The sequence below is a fragment of the Hyalella azteca genome, unplaced genomic scaffold (genome assembly GCF_000764305.2).
Source record: "Hyalella azteca isolate HAZT.00-mixed unplaced genomic scaffold, Hazt_2.0.2 contig5650, whole genome shotgun sequence".
NCBI lineage: Eukaryota > Metazoa > Arthropoda > Malacostraca > Amphipoda > Hyalellidae > Hyalella > Hyalella azteca.
In genome coordinates this window covers 97-25,826 of record NW_025935833.1, presented here as the reverse complement: position 1 = coordinate 25,826, position 25,730 = coordinate 97, and the positions used below count along the sequence as shown (strand labels likewise).

The window sequence follows — 25,730 nt, the reverse complement described above, 5'->3', positions numbered from 1 at the left end:
AAAACATAAGATGTATTATTGATGTTGAAAGTGGGAGCCACAAAGACTACAAGGTTCTCGAGTTATGGTTCAATTTGCATACGATCAATTTGTATATATTCAACATTTTAGTCAACGTTTTTACACGGCATCTCGTTTTTCAACTCTGTCTTCGCTCAGGGGTTCCCTGATTGCCGTTGTTGCTATGCCAGGCTACACGTGCGTTAAAGCCTAACTCAATTATTACCAACTTATTATATTGAATTTGAAACTCGTATTCGTGCAATATTAATCTAAACACGTTTAATATACAATTTTCTTACCGCGCCCAGCTTATAATCTCCAATTAACTCCTATTGTGCGCGATGCTAACAAATACTTCAGAAATATGTCCGCAGGTAGTATTTTGTGTTATTAGCAGTGTGCTTTATTTTTGTAATGTGTGTGTGAATTATTCTATTGGTATTAATTTTAATCGATGCAAAAAAAAACAATTATGAATTCATGTGGAATTATTTTATTTTGTATTGATAACAATTCGCTGTAGTTAACTCTGTCCAGCTGTAGGCGCAGTCTATCAGTAAGAGGTTATCATGCGTGGCCGTGCTTGTACGTTATTACGTGTTGGTCTGATGGTAGGTTATTATATGTGCTGCTATAATTATTAAATGATATCCTCGTGTTGCTATCAGGAAGTTATCGCTTTGATCTGCTGTAGAGGAGCCTAGCTTGTCCCGTGCTTGCTGCTTCACGCTCCGTATTTAAGGGAAATAACATGCGAATTGATGACCTGCTATGACAGCCGCCTCAACCTGCCCCGTGGCTGCCTCATACCTGGCCTGCTTACCGCCTCACTGCCTCATACCTGGCCTGCTTACCGCCTCACTGCCTCATACCTGGCCTGCTTACCGCCTCACTGCCTCATACCTGGCCTGCTTACTGCCTCACTGCCTCATACCTGGCCTGCTTACCGCCTCACTGCCTCACACCTGGTATCCTGATTCGTCACGTTCGTATCTGAGATTCCCCATTTTCAAGATGCCTACATTGCATCGAATCATTTCGAACTGAGACAATATTTTCAGGAACCTTGTTTCGAGCTAGCCACTCACGACTTCATTTGTATACTAAAGTTACGAACTATTTCGTGTCCCCATGTCATTGTAGCGTAATGATAGCGGGACCGAGATGAGATAAGTTAGCCGGCCATGTGTTCCAGCTTTGGGGGAAACTGGCTTCATTTTTCTTCGGCATCGCATGACAGGCATCAAAGGTGGTGCATCAGCGTCGCTGAAGGTGGTGCTGTGAACTTGTTGCAGTCCGTTAATTTATTATTAAGGGGAATATTTAGTATTATAGCCTGATGTATAGAAGGATATTTCACTATTCATCGTTTGGTAGCATGGTTACTAAATTGCATCATATTTTGCTCGTAATTTCATAGCTTCTGTAATATCATACATTGTTGACTAGCTTTTAATATTTTATAATTGATGCATTCTCTAAGAGTATAAGCTTGGGCCTTCATTTTTAATTAGCCATGGTTCTGGCAGAACAAATTCTTGTACTTTTACATGAAGGAGCTAAACGATTTGGCTTATATTCACTGCACATATTAATTCCCAAAGAATCTTTAGTATATGTAATTATTGCAGCGCAGTGATTCACTAAACTATTATATTGATTACAAGACTTGTTGTGGTGGGAAAAGTTGACGGTGATGATGATATGATATAATGACTGCAATAAACTATTAGAATATTGCATGATCATATTATCATGTAATTATCTATCATCATGATCGTGTTATCATATGATCATGTAACAAGAGTGACGCAGTCGATGCAGCGTGGGTGACGTTGTGAGGCAGAGACTGGCTGCGACTTGACCACCTCGTCACTAGAGCGACCATGGGGCGGCCCTGCCACGACCCGACCATGGGATGGCCCGGCCATGGGGCGGCCTTGTCGCGGCACGACCATGGGGCAGCCCTGCCGCGGCACGACCATGGGGCAGCCCTGCCGCGGCACGACCCTGGGATGGCCCGACCATGGGGCGGCCTTGTCGCGGCACGACCATGTTTGATTTTGTCTCATTTCCTCGGGCGCTAATTTGCTTGCCGGCAGACACGCGCTCGCCCCATGCATGCGCTTGCGACTTGTCAGGTCTTCTTGTCTGATGGCAGTCCTTGTCTGCTGGTAGCCCTTGTCTGATGGCAGTCCTTGTCTGATGGCAGTCTTTGTCTGCTGGCAGACCTTGTCTGCTGGCAGCCCTTGTCTGCTGGTAGCCCTTGTCTGTTGGCAGCCCTTGCCTGCTGGCGGCCCTTGTCTGCTGGTAGCCCTTGTCTGTTGGCAGCCCTTGTCTGCTGGCGGCCCTTGTCTGCTGGCGGCCCTTGTCTGCTGGTAGCCCTTGTCTGTTGGCAGCCCTTGTCTGCTGGCGGCCCCTGTCTGCTGACATGCCTTGTCTGTCGGCAGCCCTTGTCTGCTGCCATGCCTTGTTTGCTGGCAGCCCTTGTCTACTGACATTCCTTGTCTGCTGATAGCCCTTGTCTACTGACATGCCTTGTCTGCTGGCAGCCCTTGTCTGCTGGCAGCCCTTGTCTACTGACATGCCTTGTCTGCTGCAGCCCTTGTCTGCTGGCAGCCCTTGTCTACTGACATGCCTTGTCTGCTGGCAGCCCTTGTCTGCTGGCATGTCTAGTCTGCTGACATGCCTTGTCTGCTAAACTAATTCTTACTTATGTTTTATCCTTTTGGTTCATCTAAATTTGATTTTGCTAACAATCCACTCGTTGTTGTTGTTGTCGTTGCTGCTGCGGCGCGCAGTTCACGCCAGGCGTTGGCGTTCGTTTTAGAAAATGCGAGTGGGCGGCGAACTGCTGCGCGTGTGCGCCAATGAGCTGCAGCCATGCGCACACGCACGGTCACGACACTGCGCTAACACTTACTACAATACAGGCGTCTTATTGTCCAAATTGTGATTTATGATTTGTGCACGTAGCCCTCATACACGTCTTTCGGACGAGTCAAACAGGATCTGGGTGACCCACAAAGAGCGGTAAAGAATTCATCGTTGTTTTGACTAAGTCATACTCATTTATTTGAGTAAATTCTTCGTCAGTGACGATAATTCCCGTTACTCATGCTATTCCTACCTTAAGGTAGGAATAGCATGGGAGACCTTTGATTATCCGTAGACACAGCGGTAATTAACTCCATCGTCAGAGACGGTAACTCGTTACCACGGCTTTAGGTAGGAATAGCATGGGAGACTGTAATCCGCTGTCCAGGACATTACATGAGTGTTCAACGGTCGTGGAAGTGTCTCAAACCTCGAATAATTCAAACTCTCTTACGATCTTTCATTACGTAAGGTTTGCCAACGTAATGTGTCATCGTCCATATAGCGATGTACTTTTTCCCTTAATTCGTATGGGACATCCTGAACCTGCTTGGGCCGGTAAAAAGACGTATCACTGATGCATCAGTGTCAAAACTTGGACAATTTGACTCATTCCTTTTGCTGAGTGTTCACTACTGTGGCGTCAGTATACTAACCGATTAGCGTCAGTATAATAACCGATTAGCGTCAGTATAATAACAGATTAGCGTCAGTATAATAACCGATTAGCGTCAGTATACTAACCGATTAGCGTCAGTATACTACCGATTAGCGTCAGTATACTAACAGATTAGCGTCAGTATAATAACAGATTAGCGTCAGTATAATAACCGATTAGCGTCAGTATAATAACCGATTAGCGTCAGTATACTAACCGATTAGCGTCAGTATACTAACAGATTAGCGTCAGTATAATAACAGATTAGCGTCAGTATAATAACCGATTAGCGTCAGTATACTAACCGATTAGCGTCAGTATAATAACCGATTAGCGTCAGTATAATAACCGATTACTGACGCTGATTGTCGGACGCTAATCGGCAGCAATCGTGATTGGGGATTGTGATGTTAAGACAAGGGATAAATGCTAGGTTCAATATTGGACATAATTACCATGTTCAGTACAAGTGATAACCGCTAGGCTTAATACTGAGCATAAATGTTAGGTTTTATAATGGGAATAAATCTTAGGATTAATACAGGGCATAAATTCGAGGCTTAGTTCAGACGGTAAATGATATGCTCAATGCAGGAGAGCATTGCTAGTCTTAATACCGTACAAGGGATGAATGCAAGGCTTAATCCTGAATTTAAGCCTTGCATTCAAGCAAAAGTTGAGTTCTACATTTATCATATGTTAATGTTGTATGTAATTTTAATGTTATATATTATGTTAATGTTATACTTATGTTTATGTAATATGTTAATGTTATACTCAACACGGTATAAATGCTATGACAGTGAGCCAAGGTATCTCTGTGGGTCATCTCTGTCAACCTGCACCTCTGATAACCTTCGATGGACCTCTGCCTTCCTCAGACCCTGCCTTGATCTCTGAATGATACTTAAGAGAATACTCATATGCTTAGAGGTACTAGTGATGAATAATACGTACGTGCTGATACTACATTGGCAGCAGCAGCTGGCAGGCAACTGTCAGCAGCTGGCAGGCAACTGTCAGCAGCTGGCAGGCAACTGTCAGCAGCTGGCAGGCAACTGTCAGCAGCTGGCAGGCAACTGTCAGCAGCAGGCAGGCAACTGTCAGCAGCTAGCAGGCAACTGTCTGCAGCTGGCAGGCAATTTTCAGCAGCTGGCAGGCAACTGTCTGCAGCTGGCAGGCAACTGTCAGCAGCTAGCAGGCTAATTTTCCAAGATATCTCTAACTTTACTATTTTATGAATGCAAATATCAATCGGTTTTTACAATTTACGTGAAGCTTGACCTTTTAGTACTAAGTACATTCTCTTTATATATTGTGAATTTATATGTGTGATTTCTCCGCAATGCAGCATCGTAAAACGTTAGCAAAGATACATTCGATGACATATGATACTGTCTGTAGGGCAGACGTAAAACGTATTTGTTCAATGAACGAAGCGTTGTATATTGCAGCAAACATCCAGGAATAGAAAACGCCTGCGTACGTTCAGGAACCTTGTACGCTATCTTCTCCGTCGTCATCAAGCTTTATAAATAGACGGCAGAAAATGCACTGTCATGAAACATGTGTTTTTGTGACCTCTAGTGCAGACGCACCAGCGAAACAATGGATCTTGTACGCCATTTCTGCGACGCGCCCTACAGCTTGTATGCAGAATTTGCTTGTATAGAAACTTGGGACTGTCTGAGCATGCTTGAGCCTTGCCCCATAGACAATGCAGTGATGCACTAATGCTATTCTTGTCGGCATAAACTACGCGTCTTGTGCTACACTCACAGATAGCCTTTGTCCGACACGGATACAGCTAAGGAGTTGTGTCCAGGATGGAGTGGCAGGATGCTTGCAGTCTCATGCGTTCAGCTTGAGTCACATCCTATCTTAAGGTAATGTTGCATGAAACTTGCTATAGAGAATGTAGCTCATGTGGCGAACATATTAGAATGTAGCTCATGCGAGGAACATATTAGAATGTAGCTCATGCGAGGAACATATTAGAATGTAGCTCATGTGAGGAACATATTGGAATATAGCTCATGTGAGGTACATATTAGAATGTAGCTCATGTGAGGAACGTAATAGAATGTAGCTCATGAGAGGAACATATTAGAATGTAGCTCATGTGAGGAACATATTGGAATATAGCTCATGTGAGGTCATGTGAGGTATAGCTCATCAACTAGCTAAAGATTATTGATTGACGTGCAATCACCGTACCTGTCGTTCCGGGGGCATGGAAAGTAAATACATTAAATTTTAAAAATAGTACTGAAATGTTGCTCTAGTTGTGCAACGTCGAGGTTTTCATAACGGGGCAGTGTTGGATGAAAACAATTTAGTATCATTTTTGGTTCCGTAAATTTTAGTTTTATTTTACAAACAAAAAAGTTCAAATTAGGGGTTGGATAGTAGTGTTATTTTGTTACGTGTTTTTTATCGAGACTTGCTTTAATGATCATTACTTTAATTTGTAAATTACTATTCGTATTCGGTAATTGTGTATTACAAGCTACACGTCGTGTTATCTTGCTATTTCTTTATGCATTATGCATGAAATTCAAGCTCATTATTGCCCAAGTCGACGATTTTGCTTTATTCAATTATCTTTCTAACTGCATTGTAAGTTACTTCCAGTCAATTATCTTCCTAACTGCACTGCATTGTAAGTTACTTCCAGTCAATTATCTTCCTAACTGCATTGTGAATTCCTCCTGCGTTTGTTATCTCTTTTATAACGCTATTCTTACCAATTACTTCACTGAATTATTTGCTATAAAATATGATAAGTCGCCGACGTCGTTTTATTTAAGCTTTTGTAGCACGAACTTAAGCAATAGTAACATAAGACAACGCAACACTCGGGCATTGTTATCATAGTTTAGTTGTCTCTATGGCTAGCATATCTCCAGACCATGAGCTCATTGCGGCGAAGGTCTGGTCTGCAATGCCATTATTCTGGTACCTCAAGCCACGCTTGCTTTGTTTCTTGTTGAATCTTACATGTGTGAGATCTTGTCGCTAGGCGCATGAGTCTCGCCATGTCTATTGTATGCATATCATGCCGTGCAAGTTGTTCATGCTCTTACTACAGGTATTATGTTATATACGCTCATCCGTTTACGTTATTCTATGTTGAGTTTTGTACAAAATATTACAATTATTTGATCCCGTAGCAAGATTTTTGATGTAAAGGTTAAAGAATAGATTAAATCGTTGTTTACGTTGGAGGTTTTTGTTTTCAATTATTAAGTATAAATATATATGAAAAAAGTATATTGCTTTGTTCTTCTGGAAAGATTTCGCATGAAAGAATTCCGAAAATTTATCTTACTTTGTTCTCCTAGAAGGTTTTTGAAATAAAGAATTACCAACAAAGTTCTTAGCTCCATTAAAAGGTTTTTGCCAGTTTATTGCAAAACGCTTTAATACTTCATTCTCGTTACTGGTTCTCTCTGTAGAGTATCAAGAAAGGCATCATGTTCCTGTCCCGTAGAATATTCTCGATATTATATTAAGAAGGGTTAATGTTTCATTCCTTAGAGGTTATTCGATGGCGGTGATTACGAAAAAGTAAAATGCTTTTCGCAAATGCGTCATGTAAAATGGTGCTATGACCATATTTATGTCTAGTCAAATATTGTTATTGTTATTCAATCGAGAATAACATATTCATATTTATTTCTTGGTATCTGAAACGATTAACCGGTTTCAGAATTTAAGTATATCGCTTTTATTTCTTTTAAAGAATATTACGCATCAACTAGAATTTCTGTGTAATGTTTCGCGATATTTTAGAAATCTTCGCGATATTTTAGAAATCCTTAAGATTCTCTGTAGTAGGGCTATAAAAAGCTCGGTATGCTTGCTTAAATTAAGTGGGGCCTCGCGGGCCAGATTGTGTGTTCCAGCAATGGCGTGCGGTGTACCCAATTCACTAGCGCCGAATTATTGTCATCGAAGTTCACTGGAAGAATATGCCACGAGAAATTGCCGTCTTCTGTGCACGCAACTGCCACTCATCCGCCCATGCTTGTTTTCGCGCCGAGCTTGCGTTATGAGTTTTTTAGTGTTGAGCCTCTGGCGTTATTTTTTCACGCGTCAAAAGCCTTCATTTGAGCTGGTCTCGTGTGGAGTTCGCGGCCGTAGTAAAAGGTTTTGAGTGTCACCTTATGATGTTGCTTACATATATTACTGATATTAGTGTTCACTTGGGTCCTGGAAAGTATCTCCGTAGATAATAGTTAAAGGCCGATGCATTTTTTAACCTCCTCTATGTACATTTGACTGGTGTCAGTCACACCCATACACGCGTAAGTAATGCGCATAGCAAGAGAAATGCGAGTTTTCTTGATTTTCTCCACTGAACGGGCGAGGCCAGTAATCTGTCTAGCAACGTCCTAAAATTAGCAGTTGGCTTGGGCACTTCTGTACACTGCGAGTCCCATTAGATTTTTGCTCGGGGGATCCGCATTTCTATTCAATGCTTTTTGATGAACGCTAAATTCAAGTGTGAGGAGCTGCTGCTGCTATCTTTGGCCCGGTCATCCCGAGGCTTTTCTATTCTTAGAGTGCTAAGGTAATTTCGTTTTCTTTGGTAAATGCCTATAGGCACATATGGGTTCCGCCCACTGGCTAAATTTTCTACGGCCCGAAAATTCTACGGCCTGTTCCTGGAAATAATTGACTCGTGACTACGACATTTTACAACGCACCAATATCATAGTTTGAACCATGCCCTATGCACTTGATTTCGGATAACTAATCGAAAACAGTGTTGTCTACAATTGACAGTAAAGGTTCCTGGAGCTTCAATATTCATTTTAAGGAACTTCAATCGTCAGAGAGCCTAAAATGTGCGCATTCGACGTATAACTCGGAGAAATGAGTGAGACTTTAGTCCCACTAGCGATGCACTACTATCCATGTGTGGGTCATATTTCTCCCAGATTTAGCGCGACAAAATTGAGCTCATATCATTGCTACATTCGCTCTGCGCTTAATGTTCTGTGCGCCATTATTTGGTAAATATGGGCCCATTCATTTTTATGGGCGTCCAGTGATATGCCCAACGCGCTCCATAGGACAAGGCTGGTCTGAATTACTTGCAGATATTCAACTCATAAAAAACTCTGGCAATAACCCATAAAAAACTTGTAACAATATAGTGGAAATCGGAGCTTCGCATCTGCAGCTTACGGCACATTTTGTTGTCTTGAGATCTGGTCCATTTGGAAGTGTAAACTTTATGAACCGCTGTACCTGCACCATGCGTGCTGTACCTCCATCGTGAGTGCTGTACGTTGCTCCGTGCACAGTTTATGCTACATTTTATCTTTAAAAAGAACCTGATTTGAAGAATAGGTGAACATTAAAGCGCGCTCGTCTCCAAACGTCGTATCGAGATCGTAACTCCTACAGCCAATCACTGACTGCTTTTCAGGTTAAACCCACTAATCCCAGACGAGAAACGGCCGCTTACGCTGTAGACGAGAAATAAGCGGCCGTTCTCGTCTGGTTATACCCAGACGAGAAACTTACGCTGTTACGTATAATAAGTCGCTACGTGTACTAAAGCTGCTATGTTAACTCAGGCTGCTTCGTGTACTAAAGTCGCCTAAGCGTATACTTATGGCTACCACGTGCACTAAGACACAACTTTAGTCGCTGCGTGAACTTAAGAGAGATCTCATTGTACGACTCCAAACCAAGATTCTGCGCAGGGTCCGTTCCAGCAAATGCGACCTGCCTCAACGGTTCATTTGTGTCCCCCTGAAGACAGGTAAAGCGGAATGGCATGGTACGCCAGCTCTCATTATTGCCATTATCTCGGAGGCAAGTATATGGGTCGTTAACGAAAAAAGCTGCTATCCCTGCCTTAAGCGATTTAGATTTGTGCAAAACTTCTCATTTTTTATTCCTAAAACAGAATGGGGCCCTCGCCGGCTAAAACCGGTAGAATTATTTTTTTCTGCACTGCGCTTTGAACTATTTCTTGAAAACGGAAAAAAGTTGTTGTTGTTGTATTACCTATTTTGTTGGTATAACCTCCTCTCTACTTGTAAATTCTTGGTTAGCTTATGATTTTAGCAATTAATAACTTTTTTAACCGTAAAAAATTACTAAAATCACTTATAAGCCCACTACCACTTACTGGTTCATTATAAAGGCGTGATTTGGGTTCAAAAAAGGTGGCAAAAGCTGCCCGGGCAACTATCGCCCTGTCAGTTTGACAAGTGTCGTTTGCAAGGTAATGGAATCTGTTGTGAGGGATCGATTGATAGATCATTTGACTGCTAATTATCTCCTATCAGACTGTCAGCATGGCTTTATCAGCAAAAAGTACAGTTGCAAGATGATCTTGACAGGCTGGTTGACTGGGCTGATAAGTGGCAGCTGCGTTTTAACGCTGACAAATGTTAAGTTATCCACCTTGGCAAGAATTATGAACAGCAAGATTACAGTATAGGCAGACACTGTTTCAACGACAGAGTGATGATGTCGAAGTCGACAATGGAAAAAGATTTAGGAGTTAATATCGACAATGAGTTTACATTTTCTAAGCATATTGAAGGTCCAGTTAAGAAAGCCAATAAACGACTTGGACTGATGAGACGCTCTTTCGAGTTTCTAGATGAAGAAGCGATGAAGCAGTTTTTTGCTGCTGTCGTGCGCCCGACCTAGAGTTCGGAAACGTCGTGTGGTCAATAGAGAGTGTTCCAACGCGCAACAAGGATAGTTCCTGGCTTGAAAGGCAAGTCCTATGAGGAATGATTAAAGATTATGAAGCTTCCAAGCCTCAGTTATCGACGTCTGCGTGGGGACCTCATTGAAGCATATAGGTATACTCATGGTCTATACAAGGTCCCAGAAGGATTACTATAATTTGAAACTAGAACCAACACCAGGGGTCACGGCTATAAACTAAAAAAACTGCGGTGCAACTCATCCATGCGACAACATTTCTTCTCGCTTCGAGTGACCGACATGTGGAACAGCCTCCCTGATAGCATCGTTGACGCTCCGAGTATGAACGTCTTCAAGAACAGACTAGACAAAGCTATGCAGGAGCATATGTTCAGTCTAAAAATGCCTAGCAACTTACGGACCAGGCAATAAGTCCAGCATCTTTCTCAATCAATCGTCAGTTATGGAAAGATCGGGTTCCAAAGGCCGGATCCCTTGTGAATCAGGTCGCGAAAAGTTCAAGAATCGGCAACAGGCCATGGGCCTATTTCTTCAGTGCCGACACTTCTATTATATTCTATGAACAAGAATCGGCAACAGGCCATGGGCCTATTTCTTCAGTGCCGACACTTCTATTCTATTCTACTGGTTCATTATAAAGGCGTGAGTTGGGTCGTCGGCTGTTCTGTCACGGCTATTATGTCGCGGCTGTGAGGTCACGGCTATTATGTCGCGGCTGTGAGGTCACGGCTATTATGTCGCGGCTGTGAGGTCACGGCTATTATGTCGCGGCTGTGAGGTCACGGCTATTATGTCGCGGCTGTGAGGTCACGGCCAAAAGGTCATGGCTATTGTGTCAAGGCTAGTACCTATATCTCGACTGTGAGGTCGCGGCTATTATGCCAAGGCTGTGAGGTCACGGCGGGGGAAGAGTGTGGCACATCCCAATATTATGTCTGTATTGGGTTTATTATCATTTATAGTGATGGTGAGCTTGATAAAGTGGAAATGGTACAGAATAGAGTGGCGAGATTGGCACCTGGAGCTTCTATGCAGGTGGACTGCAGTGTAGGCCTTGAGAGGGAACACGGGATGAGGTACCTTTAAAGAAGAGAAGATTTAGATCAGTTTTTAGGCATGAAGTGAGCCTGTTGCGAATGGACGATGAACGTTGGGCACGAAAGATGTATATGTGGAACTTAAAGGTGCTCAAATTGGTACATAGGTAAATGCCATGCACTGGTGCGTATAAAGAGTGGTCTGCATGAGGCATGGTTGGGCCGAGGGATGTTTGGGAGGTGACTATACGGGGCACAACTGGAATAAAATTTGATGAAAATGTATGTAAAAAAAATTGAGAATGTTAACGGACACGGGGTGAAGGTGTATAAGCAGGGAATGGAGAGAAGGGAAACTCTTAAACTGTATAAAATGAAAGTACCAGAATATGAATGTTTTTATGATGGAAGTATTGGTGGGGGGACAAATGTTAATGGGGTGTGATGGGGATGAGAAGATAACTGTGATAGACTTGATGATCGCATGTGGGGCGTATGAGAGAGAAATATATTCTATGATGCGGTGATTATATGTATGAAAAAAGTCAGATTATATAATAGAGTAGGGTATAAGAGAACTAGTGAGGAGTGGATTATATAATGGAGTGGGGTATGAGAGTTACTTATGGCTACTAAGAGGATACAATTATGGCTAGTTCTGAGTGTGGAGAAATGTTTTGAGAACGTGTGGGTACTGAGAACGTGTAGGTACTGAACGTGGTGGTACTGAAAGAGGAAGTAGGAATATGTTAAGAGTGGATAGCAGATCGAGTTTCGGAAGGCCAAGTTCAGCGAGACGAATGTTTGTACATTTGGTCCTATTTTGTAAAACAATGTACTTGGATGCACTCTGTAATTGTATATATCTTAGTTTCTTGGGGTATTGCAGTGTAGTGAACGGCTTGTTAGTAGAATGTTTTAGGTTCCTATTAAATGAATTTATTTGGGTACTGATTTTTTTTACTAAATGAATGTGTGTTGCGTGAGTGACCGGGGTAAAAGTCTGATCGCAGGTCAACAAGCTCCCAATTACCATTGCACTTTGTGAGGTCATGGCCGTAAAGTCACCCCTTTTGTATCACGGCTGTGAGGTCATAGCTGTCAAGTCATGGCTCCGAGGTCACGGTTGTTATTACTGAGAGGTCACAGTTTTTACAGGGAGTACCGACTGTTCCGTTTCTTCACACTAACGATATGCTTTTCCTTTAGCCTTTTGCCGTGCTGCTACATCTCACGACAGGAGAGCGCACAAGTGCTCAAGATAAATCTTGTCTTATCAGCCCACAGTTCATCAACAGTCTTGCGTATCTCGTAAAGGGACAAAGGTCGTACTCAGAAAAATTGCTCAGACTTCTTGCAAAAAGTGATGAAATTCTTGCTCTTGTGTGGGCATCTTGATCCATTTTAGCCCAGCAAAAAATTTACATTCATAAAGTGTCACTATTAGGACAATATGACCGACTCATTTTTTGGAGTGGGTCATATATTGACGGAACTCTGGAGGTCAACTGCCGCCGTGGCTCAACTGGCGGATCTCATGCATGGTATTGGTTATCAGCTCAATACGTACTGCTGTGCTTTCTATAATAATGTACAATAATGATAATATATTATAATACCGATAGGTGAAGCTTTTTAGTTGTGCTAGACTGCTAGAGTTCCTTGTTGTGGGTATTTTGACAGCGTTTACTGTTGCTGTCAAACAGCTGTAGCTGCTGATGTCTTGTGGTGACAACGGTATTATTGGTGCCGCAGTTGGTGCATCTGTTAATTCCCAGTGGCCGCGGTGTTTCGGTTCTCACTCGCGCACTGGGCGCTGTGATTCACTCGTTGCATCTCCAGTTGTCACCAAAGTGGTTGCCTGCTGCAGTGGTCGCCTCCAGCAGTGGTTGCCTCCTGCAGTGGTCGCCTCCTGCAGTGGTCGCCTCCTGCAGTGGTCGCCTCCTGCAGTGGTCGCCTGCTGCAGTGGTCGCCTCCTGCAGTGGTCGCGGGGAAGGCAGCATGTGTTGGCCGACATTAAATTGTCTGCACTTCGTCTGGACTGTGCACCTTGGCTGCATTATACAGCGGCGCGTGTGGCGCGCCTGTGAATCATGTGTGTGTGTGTGTGTGTGTGTGTGTGTGTGTGTGTGTGTGATCTTTGGCTTGTCTGTGTAAATTGTCTGGTCTCTTCTGTATGTCGCGTGGCGTAACCTGTATTTTTGATAAGGAGGATTGCTTGTATTATGTGTAACTGCGTCTCTAGTGTACGGTGGGTGAATTTTTTGTCTCTTGGAATATGTGGCGGGGTCTCTTTGCTGCGTGCTTGTATGTAGGAGAGAACAGTGGTATATTTGTCGGTATAATTATTTATATTGTCGGCACGACCAGCTAGTCGTGCGTTGGTACATCGTTCAAAGTTTTTGTTTAAACGTCTGTATAAACGCCTGTGTTCTTCCGTAATTGTGCTTGTGTTAATAGGTGTTCAAACATTTAATATGCACAGGCTGTGTAGAGGCCAAGCGGGAAGCAATGGTTCTTATACAACGGAACTCCTTGCTTTGTCTTGAGGAAATATATACACACTCATATATGTGTGGGTGTGTGTTTGTGGTTGGGTCTGAGCACGTGAGTATACGTGTATCATATAATCATTTGTAGTCGGGTCACGAGCATTACATACCAAGTACTCAACTGGGTCTACAATGCAAAGGTGACTTTAATTTCTGTGAATAATTAAAAATTTTCGTCGGTTCCAGTCCTTGCTAATGTCTCATGTTTGCCCCAAGTTCCGATACGAGTCTTGCTCATGATTCTCATTCTTGTACTCGCGTGTCTTGCGCGTTGTGTTGGCCTGCTGTTAAGTATATTTTGGTCTCTCCTATATAGAATGTATCCTAAGATGGGAAATAAGTGTGCGCAAGCATGCAGTGTGTAACGCCTCCCATGAATACCCTGACCTTCGCTCGACGCCGGCACGCATGTCTGCTTTATTGCCATAGTTGCTAAGGCGTTGCGTGCCTTCAGAATCTCCTGCCTCTTGTCGGCATTTGCGAGCTACGTTCATTTAACTGTCAGATGTTCTTTACGTTAATTTTACTGTAATTCTTATATTATTGTGGGTGTGGGTGTAACAGTTATCTGTTGTATCAGTGAGTGAAGCAACAGTTGTCCAGAAACTATGTTATCAAAATTCGCTAACGTAGACTAAACGATCTAATTACGTACGTGGCGGCCATGGAACACTGCGCGGCCTAAGTACACGTAGCGGCGTAAGTACACGTAGCTGCGTAAGTACACGTAGCGGCGGATTTCTCGATGGTGAATTAAGTTTGAGAAGTCATCCGATATTGGTTGAGGGAGTTTATAATTCTTAGCTATTCTTGTTAGACCGGAGAGCATCTTGTGTTGAGACGGTAGCGGACATGATACGTGTGACCGAGCAAGAGACGGTAGCGGACATGATACGTGTGACCGAGCAAGAGACTGTAGCGGACATGATACGTGTGACCGAGCAAGAGCAAGAGACGGTAGCGGACATGATACGTGTGACCGAGCAAGAGACGGTAGCGGACATGATACGTGTGACCGAGCAAGAGACGGTAGCGGACATGATACGTGCTGTCTCTTATACACATCTAGATGTGTATAAGAGACAGGTCCAGACCCTACGCCGTCCAGACCCTACGCCGTCCAGACCCTACGCCGTCCAGACCCTACGCCGTCCAGACCCTACGCCGTCCAGACCCTACGCCGTCCGGACCCTACGCCGCCCGGACCCTACGCCGTCCAGACCCTACGCCGTCCACACCCTACGCCGTCCAGACCATACGCCAGGTTTAGCTTGGATCTGTAACTTATTAATTGTATTTACTAAAAGTTTTTTATTGTTCGAGTGCATTGGAAATCATTTCTTTTTCAGGAATTCATTTTCCTCCCTAATTGTTCGGTGCTATAATGTCCTCTCAATTATTAGACCGCCGTGAGTTTCACAAATCGAAGTAAAGTTTCAGCAATTTAATATTATTTCTTTCACCTTCATGATTCATAGCCTTTACCATTCATCTTCCCATGTATCAAGATGCAAGAATCAAAGGTTTTATGTGTTCTCAAAACTAGAATAGAAAGTTTCACAAAGTCTATGGTTTAACAGTGACTATGGTTTAACTTGGTACCTACGTTGTACGCTGTAACATGTGCACATGAATCACTGTAAGATGGCGTTGTATGCGATAGTTCAAGCGCTTGGTGGCATTTACATCGAGCAGATATGGGTTTATTACACCCATATTGATTGCCAGTTGCCGGTTTACTTCTTGATTGATGGCGTGAAATTGTCGACAGGAAGCCTGTTAACGACACGAGCTGCATACCTTGCCTGTGGCATCATAAAGTGGAATTGTGTTTTTCTTATACACGTCCGGCTCCTCTGTGACCTTTGATGCATCATACAAATGGAATTCATCAGTAATTTAAGATTTATTCTAGTGTAGAATCAAAATAGAGGTTATTTGAACTATGGCACAATCAATGCGTTGGGTAGTTCATGGTTTTATCAATGATAAAACAAGTTCGGTGATTTATTGACATGACTGGCAGTATTTGGGCTAACATAAGTTTGCTCGTGTACGCGCTTAATATTGCAAATGCGAGTCAATTCTTGCGCCATAAAATAACTTATCATAAGATAGAATTATTTGTATTACAATATAATAATTGTTGCACGAGGCATATCAGGATATCCAGTTGATGAGTGTCGATTGTTAATGGTTGAATAAAAGAGCATTGCAGTGTATAGGCTCTAGGCAGATTTGCAGAGAAGGTAGGATGGTACCACAGGAGGCAGGCTAGGTAGGATGATACCACAGGAGGCAGACTAGGTAGGATGGTACCACAAGAGGCAGGGTAGGTAGGATGGTACTACAGGAGGCAGAGGAGGTAGGATGGTACCACAGGAGGCAGAGGAGGTAGGATGGTACCACAGGAGGCAGGCTAGGTAGGATGGTACCACAGGAGGCAGGGTAGGTAGGATGGTACCACAGGAGGCAGGGTAGGTAGGATGGTACCACAGGAGGCAGGGTAGGTAGGATGGTACCACAGAAGGCAGGATAGCTCAGGATCTCGCAGCAAGCGACAGTATGGCGGCGACTGGTCCAGTGATCGCTGCTCGAGAACACGCGCTCCCGGCTCGGATATTCGGCGTCTCATCCGCGTTGTTACTGACCATTGCAACACCGCGGTCGACTTCTTCAGAAATCGATACCGTTTTGAAAAAAAAAATTATTCTAATTTTCTCTTATTATTCTGTTCTTTGAGCTAAGAAAAAAAAATCAGAATAAAAATTTTAGCTCAACATTTTTGAGCTAAGAAAAGTGCTCATTCAGCGTTACCTATTGGTTAATTTTCAATGTTTTTAATTTCCATAGTAAGAATTGTCCTAAGTTTACTAGAGGTGTGCTAATGTTCTACTTTCATAAGAATTGACAGTTAGGTTCGTTTTTGGTTGTCTGAACGCTGGAGAGTGCAGACCTGATGAGCTGTCTAGTAGAATTATTAATATTTATTTTCTATAGTGATAGTTTTTTAGTGCTGATTTTGGACTTTCGAATAAACTAATTACTTTTTGAAGAATAACCCTGATTACCTATAAATTATAATATTCGATCAATTTACGTTGCAGTATCGAGCTCTAGTGCTCAATAACTGATAATCAAAGGTAATTTTGCCGTTGCTGCACTGTTTAAATTTTCGACCATCGCGTAATCAAGTTTTGTATGATATTCATACGATGGCAACGTGGAAATATCAGCTAAACTAACTTCCATGTTCACGTAACCGAATGCGCGAGCTATTCCCATTGTCCAGTCAATCGATATGTGTTAGCGAAATGATGATGACGATGATGATGATGATTCCGATGCTGATCCATCACGGAATGATGTTATCGAGATTTAGGGGAACTCACGTGGGGACTTCAACGCTGAGTAGATGGTGATCTCAACAAGGCGTGTATTGTGACGCTGCACTCGGGGACTTTGTCGATATAGTGATGCACTTTTGGTCCTTATGTGTGTCATCCTAACATAGTTTCACCTCTCAAAAAGTTAACATAGTTTCACCTCTCACCTCTCGCTGCTACATGCACAAAATGTGTCATTATTCGGAAAATATGACCTATTTTATCTGAGTGTGGAGTATTCGGTGTGGGTGGTGTGAATGCTGGGGAAATTGATATCGGTTTTTTGAAATGTTTTCGTTCACTATGATGAAATTTAATGACTTTTTAGCATGGTAAATTAGTCATCACTCATGTAGAGATTAAGCAAGAATTGAGAGAAGTTTTCTACAATTTCATGTAGAATCAATCATTTAAATCAATCCTCTGTTCATTTTTCGAAGTGTGCAAATTTTTCAGGTTTGGTTCACAGTACAATCTTAGGTACACTGTATTTATCAGCTTTAGCCGTCTTGATGTAATAGGGAGAATGGTTCAAAAATTAGTTTCAGCATCGTCCGTCACTAAAACACTTAATTTTGTTAAAAGATTCATCATTATTTTTATTTAATGAAATTAATTATTTATTTATCAGGGAGTCTCTTCGTCACGTGGGACCTTAATTTCTTCTTAATTTTACATTGTATACATTACTTCCAGCAGAAATATCTATGAATAATAATATTCATGTTCAATGCCACAAGTATTTTTGAATCTAAACCCAAGCTCTCGTTGGTGATTCTCATCGTTCGCATTTATACAAATTGTGGACCTTCCTCATCAAGCTGCGTAGATACTAGTGTCATTGCATCAGATTTTAAACTATGAATAAAGCAGCGTCAAGTTGATCTCACTCATACATGAAGCGAGCTTTACTTTATATCAAAAATGCTGATTTAATATATCCCGGATCAACCTTCTTGTGACTGATCATTAGTCGCTGGAGCGAACCTTAGCGACCCAAGACTATTCTCGCTCCCATGAAAGATCTCCTTCCTTTGAAAAAACTTCCCTTGAAACTGTTTTATTAGAGCCCCTGTGTCTCCTGCACCCTCCTCTGAAGAACCTTTTCACCGTCAACCCCAGTCTGGTGGAACCCTTTCTCCTCCAGCGGAATAGGGTTTGAAGCTTTGTGTCTCTGGCATTTGGACCTTCTCAATCATCAGGGATGCAAGGGTCTTTTCCGCCATATGCTTTGTGTTGAATAATTTCATATTTCTCGAAATTATAAATATTAGAGTTTTAAATTTTGGGGACTTAGAAGTTCATTTTGTTGGACGCTGCAGTTTAGACCGATGTTTGTTGACCTGTTAGTTACAGATCAGTATTTATCGGTGCGTAGTTACTAGTTTGATTTTGTGAATCTGTCTTTACGAAGCAATATTTGAAGCTCTGTGTTGTGATATACACGAGCTTTATTAGGTGTGTTTCCAGCCTGGTGCGTGCGTGAAAAACATACCACACAAACTTTTTTATTCTGAAGAACTTTCGACATAAGCTGAATTTAATCGAGTCGTCTGACGTGGGTCTCACTCGATCAGGAGGATGAATTCTAGCGGGTCTCCATGCCCAGAAAGTAGCAGCAGTAACAGCGTGATGGGCATGGGCAGTAACGGCCTGGGTGTAGGTTCACCCAGTTTCGCAGCATCACCCCTCACATTCGGAGCGTCAGACCACTACACCACCGGCGCGGCCAGTTACAACAGCGACTATAACGGCTCTCCCTTGAGCCAAGCTGCCAGTAATTTTAGCGTGTCTTCTCCGGGGTTTCTTCCTCCCTCTGACTCCAACACCTCCCCTGATCCTGCGTTCTCGTCTTCGGATTTCTCATCCTCTGCATATTCGAGATCGCCTGCTCAAGGTTTATCTGCGATAGATAATTATTTCCCGCCTAATTTATCAGCGTCTCCATCATTTCCAACGTCCCCCGAATATTCCTCGTCTAATTTGCCGCTATCGTCCAGCCTTTACGCCGCCAACATCGGATCTTCGCCACCCCCTAACTTCCTAGGCAGTATTCCTGGTAAGTATAAACTTACATTTCCCAGAACAGCTCGTAAAATTATTGTTTAATTACCTATTCAATGGGTTAAATTATCTTACATACTCTGTATCAATTTTGATTATGTTCCCATATGCAAGATCTTTAGTTAAAAGAACTGAATGTTCGAAAATTCGTTCGCCAACGCCTGTAGCGCCGAAACATCATTATGTGAACTCATTGAATTAGTGATATTCTTTGTTATAAATAAGACGACGGCTTTTATTCGACCAAGTTTGCTCGTCGGTTGCGTGCTTGCTTGCGCAGACGGATAGATGATTGCTTGGCTCCAGCTTGCCCATGGGCACACATTTGGCTGCAGTTTGTTACCTGCCGCAACTGTTATCATGGTCCCATCTGCCTCCAAGCTCAACTTTGGTTCCTAGAACGCAATCTACGATGACGTTTCTGCGATCATTGCTCCTGCTTCTGCTGCCTAAAAGAAGCTTGCTTTCGGGCGCCCATAGGCACCCGACCTTCAGTGAGATCAACGGCTACGCCTCAAGCTGCAAGCACTGCTCTCGCACCCATCATCGACCTTGAGTGCAGAACGCTTGCCATCAACACACGTTTATAGTGCTAAAAATTTCTTGCATTTCTTGCGTCTTCTTAATGAGAACTTTGCCCTATGATTGTACCTTAATGCTCGCTAGTCGAATTATGGTGCACATTTTCGGCATTGACTGTAGCTGTATCGCTAGTTTTCCTTGCATGGTCATTTGTTTCTTATCTCTACTGTGTTCTTTAACTGTACCTTTTCACGCACTAACCAAACTATGGTGCAGATTTTCAGCATTGACTCGAGCTAGCTTCAATTTTTGTGGTATCAACTATGCTCTTTGATTTTGTCTTTACTTTATCGCGTATTAGCAAAACTATAGTGCAAATTTTCGGGCATTTACTGTGCGTATCGCTAAGTTGGCAAATCGATAATGTTCGTTATAAGAGTACCAAATTAACGTACACATTGACTGCACCTTATCGCGTATCGGCAAAATTCTGGTGCATGTGTGTGACCTTGCCTGTGGCTGCATCGTTTGTTCTCCCTGCATGTTCATGATTCCAATTTTCGATGATCCTCTTCCTGATGGGACTGTTAATGAAATTAATGACTGGTTTGGCTGCGGGCCGCTGCATGTAGTCTCAATCTTCGGGGAAGTTTAATTATGTACATTGGACCGAATGTTGCAATCACTATAGATCGCGACATTAAAGGCACTCCTGTTGTTTGTTCTTAGCAGGACGAGGCTAGCTTTACCATTCAGAGATTTAAAAAATGAGACGTATTGGAGGAGGTGTCTGATTTGTGAAGAACTATCCATTATTACTAGAATTTTTGTTTGTAATTTGTTTCCTTGTGTGCCTCTTGCTGCCCAGTTTGCTGCCCTGTGTTCCTCTTGCTGCCCTGCTTGCCTCTTGCTGCCCTGTGTGCCTCTTGCTGCCCTGCGTGCCTCTTGCTGCCCTGTGTGCCTCTTGCTGCCCTCTGTGTGCCTCTTGCGGCCTTGTGTGCCTCTTGCTGCCCTGTGTGCCTCTTGCGGCCTTGTGTGCCTCTTGCTGCCCTGTGTGCCTCTTGCGGCCCTGTGTGCCATTATTATTATTAATATACGGTTTTCTTATCATTACAATCACGGTTTTCTTAGTTGTGGTCATTTCCCTCGTGGTTGTCGCTTCGTCTTGGTCGGAGTTGTTGTAGCGGTAGTAGTATAGTAGCTCTGACGCTGCACTCACAGAAATGAGTGTAACTTTGTACGGATCACTAACAGTGCAGCGGCCGCCGCCCAGTGCCCTCATCTGCAAGTCTAATCCAGCGCTACTCATGGTCCATTGTTCCGACCTGCGAGATGACCAAGCATTTTTTTCCTGTGGCATTCGTTGCGTCTAAAGCCTCCAGCTCAACACTTTACACTCAAAGAAACAAGTGAGAGACTTGTTCAAATATTGATGCATATATTACCCTTATGAGGGTTATCCCGATCTAGTTTGCCCGTGTGAATGCTGCGTGTGAATAGGCGTGTGAATGCTGCGTGCAAAAAGTGTGTCTGGACAATATGTCCCATCCTTTTTTTTGGAGTGTACGTCGCGACCTTGTTGAATTTAGCGACGCTTTTTCGCGTGCATCCTTTGCTACTCATCTTTGTGTATTTATTCATCATTCATCGTGGACGAGCTTTTGGGAGTGAGGACAATGTAGAATAAGTTTGCGTGTTGATTTTTTGCACTTTGATTCTGGGAAGTTTTCGAAAATGAGGCTCGAAATGCCCGATTTCTCGACAAGGTTTTTAACCATAGCGTATTTACGGTTGACATTCCGTGCGCTAGCTCATGATGATGTCGACGTAACCTACCTCAAGTTTCTGTTCCTCAACTCATCTCTCATCGAGACCAACTGCCATTGACTTCTAATATCAATCATCTTGTGACAAGCGTATGTGGGCAGCAGATTTTTATGTCCGTCATGACCAGGCCGTTGTAGAGATGTGGTCCGAGATAACGCCCAGAATAGACTTCACGCAATCATTGATCGGACGCGATTACAACTCCCGTCACATCCAGACCGTATATAATCTTTCAGCTGCCTAACCTCATCGTTGTGATGTGAATGCAGCTTTAATCGTGCACCATATAGATGATGGGGATTCATGGTATCGTTTGTAGAAAATTTCCTGCAATGACCGATAATGCAGATCAATTTTTAATTGAAACTCACAAAATGATATTCCGTGGTACCTTGCATTTATTATCGTGGAGTAAATACGTATAATAATGTTCGGAGCGAACTGAAACATATAGCAACGCAGCCCACATTTCACATGAAGGCAGAGTGTAACGATGATCTTTTCAGAGATCATTTCCCGTTTTGATAGTTCTCCTCTCACTACATCGAAGTTAAAGGTAATATCAAGATTATCATTTGGCCTTTTAAAAGTTATTCGTAGTCGTTTAGATGCGTTATTTGTAATTAGTTAGCTGCCAGCTAACCATATGGACGCAGCTTCAGAAAAAAACAGCCCTACGCTGGAATCCGTTTTTTTTACCTAAACGTCACGAGTTCCACCCATGCATATTGTAACGCAAACGTCGCGATTATTTCCATCGTGCATATTGTGACGCAAACGTCGCGATTATTTTCATCGTGCATATTGTGACGCAAACGTCGCGATTATTTTCATCGTGCATATTGTGACGCAAACGTCGCAATTATTTTCGTCAAGCTTTTTGACGCATACGTCGCGGTTATTTTCGTCATGTTTTTTGACGCATACGTCGCGGTTATTTTCGTCATGGCTATTTTCACCTACGACTAACACCGTAATTGTGGATATATGGGGAAGTTATCGCTGTAGATCAGTGATTAGATTTCTGCTCACGACCTGTGCAACCACAGCCATCAAACACGACTGATATTTCCATTTATTCTTTAATCGTAATTGCTATCGCAATCAATGACTTGTGAACATTGATGAGCCGACTACAGTTGTGTCATATGTATCGAACTATATTGATGTTCATATTATAAAAACCTTTGTTATGTCATTTTGTTATGTCATATTTTGTCTTACTATACAAGTCGATCCTATAATAGTAACATTTTTTATTAATAACATTTCTTGTGTAATATTTGATCCTACTACATTAGTTGATCCTATAACAATATTTGTTGTGTCATATCTGATCCTCCTATATGTAAGTTCATCTTATAATAGTAACATTCGTTATTAATAACATTTTTTGTGTCATATCTGATCCTACTCTTTAAGTTGATGCTAGAATAGTAACATATGTTATTAATAACATTTGTTATGTCATATTTACCGAACTATTAATTGGCGTGGTTTGCAGTATAATTAATTACATTTGTTAACGAGTCTCTCTCTCTCTCTCTCTCTCTCTTTCAGGCGATGACGATGAACGACATCGTTCGAACAATGTCAACCAGGACGAAAGGATGGGTGGGTGAATTGAGTTTCTTTTTTAATAAATGTCTTAATCTAAAGCTTTATTTGCTCCTTCCTCATAATAAGGGCCAGTGTTGATACAAATGGCCTAGTTGTGATGTACCAGAGTGCTCTAACGCTAGATGAATAATTCTTGCTTGTCCGCCCAGAACGAAGCCTTGTCCATTCAGTTCGTATGCTATTTAATTTGTTCTATTATTGTTATTATTAGAGCATCCTGATACATCACAAGCGCATTCTGAATAATGCCGTCATTCATTCATTTACTTTTATCCTCTATTTTAAACCTGCGCTACGTTATACTACAGAAAAAAACGTATTTTTCCTTCACTGGGTCTTCCACATCTACGTTTTTAGTTAGTCGTTTCTTAATTTTAAAAATACTCTATCATGATCCTCTGCACGTATTTACAAATACAGGTTACAGATATAAGCACTTATCTTATCTGAGTTTGCAATATAGTAAATATCAAAACGTACGATATTTTGTGGGCAATTACTCGATTGTACTATGTCTGTTGTTTCCCAAGCAATAAGTAGGAGATGAAATAAATTCGTGGTATTCACAGACCACGAATTTCACAGACCACGTGGTTCTCTGTTGTTCCAGTCGTATAGACGTGCCGACCATTATTACGTATTATTTTAACAGCAATCGTTCTTTCTGTGAATTCGAAGAGTGGACATGATTAGGACTGGGCTTATATAATGCTTGAGACTTCGGAATGTTTGTGACAGAACTTGCCAGCATTTATTAACAGAACAAACACTAACTTCAATGAACATATCATCAAAATGTATTATAATTCACATGACAATGGTACATAATAGTTATTCTTAATGGATTAACATTTAATTATGATACTGGTATTACTTATTATAAAAGGTATTATTAACCACTGCCTGGATGGTATGAAATCTTTGTTATGCTAGAAGTACTTCTGAATAAAGTGGAATGCATCTATATACTAATGGGGAAACTTAACCCATCGGTTATGTTAAGTGAATAAAAAAGTAATGAATATAGTGTGTTTCGAGATTGAAATTCCTGGACTATGATTTCTCTCTGGTTGATTGTCTTTGTATTGTTGAGATCGCGTGTGTCTTGGACGGTCCACCTAGCATCTACAGACCCGTGATTCTGGCTGTTGAAATTGGTGGTTCCTATTAATATTTTAATAATATTAACAAATGTTAATTTCATTTAATACTATGTAATGTGTTCTTAGTTGTAACTACGAACTAAAATCTTGAATGCTCGAATTCAAGAACATCTACGAACTAAAATCTTGAATGCTCGAATTCAAGAACATCTACGAACTAAAATCTTGAAAGCTCGGAGTGAAACCAAGGCTGTGATTCAAAATTTCTTATAACTAATTGAAAATCTCGAAGAATTTATATGTTGATTCTCTTTAATTTTTTTTTTTTGGGGGGGGGGTGTTGCTACTCAAAGCCCTATTGGGGTTAAAATCTCATAAGGTTTATTTTAATATCCAGACGCAAAAATTGTTCATATCGAATTGACTAAATAAAATTAACCGAAAAGAAGAATATCAATGAATATATGAATTCGAAGTTCAGACTCGGTAAGATATCGAAGGCCTTATAGGCTGTGGCATCGAACTCGGCCTTCAGGGCCTCGCGATGCGTCATCCGTGGGCGTCTGGTGAGTGACGCTGCTGCCACGTGGCGTGTTGCGTCCTGCCACGTGGCGTGTGTGGCGTGCTGCCACGTGGCGTGTGTAGCGTGCTGCCACGTGGCGTGTGTAGCGTGCTGCCACGTGGCATGTGTGGCGTGCTGCCACGTGGCGTGTGTAGCGTGCTGCCACGTGGCGTGTGTAGCGTGCTGCCACGTGGCGTGTGTGGCGTGCTGCCACGTGGCGTGTGTGGCGTACGTGCTGCCGTGTGGCGTGTGGCGTCCTGCCACGTTGCGTGTGGCGTCCTGTCACGTGGCGTGTGGCGTGCTGCCACGTGGCATGTGTGGCGTGCTGCCACGTGGTGTGTGTGGCGTGTGCATGGCGTGCTGCCTCGTGGCGTGTGGCGTCCTGTCACGTGACGTGTGGCTTTCGGCCACGTGAGCCGTGTGGCATGTGGCGTCCTGCCACGTGGCGTGTAGCGTCCTGTATCAAAACATAAACTTGAGTACCTCTACGTACGCCTCGCTGAATGAATGTATCAGAAAAATTCTTTTTTTATGATAAGAATTTGAAATATTGTTGGGAATAATCGTCGTGCTTCAATTGGAGCTACGTTGCCCTGACTATCGTCACCAGTTCGAAAATGTCAACATTCCAGCATAATTAATGCATGTTTCTCCTAACAAATTTTATACTTTTGATATTTGTTTAATCGACCGTCTCTAAACTTAGATCAGCCATAGCCATAGAATTTGTTATGCAGAATTTCAGTGAAAATTCGATCAAGAAAACCTTGGTTTTGCACAGTAGCTGTAGTTCAGCATTGTATAGTGTCTGCGT

At 42.4% G+C, this 25,730-nt stretch overlaps 1 protein-coding gene across 1 annotated transcript in view; it reads left to right on the top strand.

The window, feature by feature from the left end:
- Positions 1–25,327, top strand: part of LOC108672365 — a gene marked incomplete at its 3' end in the record, with an annotated part of 44,142 nt that extends 18,815 nt beyond the window's left edge. Inside the window, exons 5-6 of the mRNA XM_018160010.2 lie at positions 23,192–23,249; positions 24,890–25,327. Coding sequence (XP_018015499.1) covers positions 23,192–23,249; positions 24,890–25,327 — 496 coding nt within the window. The remainder of the gene's footprint in view (positions 1–23,191; positions 23,250–24,889) is intronic.
- Between the last annotated feature and the right edge of the window lie 403 nt (positions 25,328–25,730).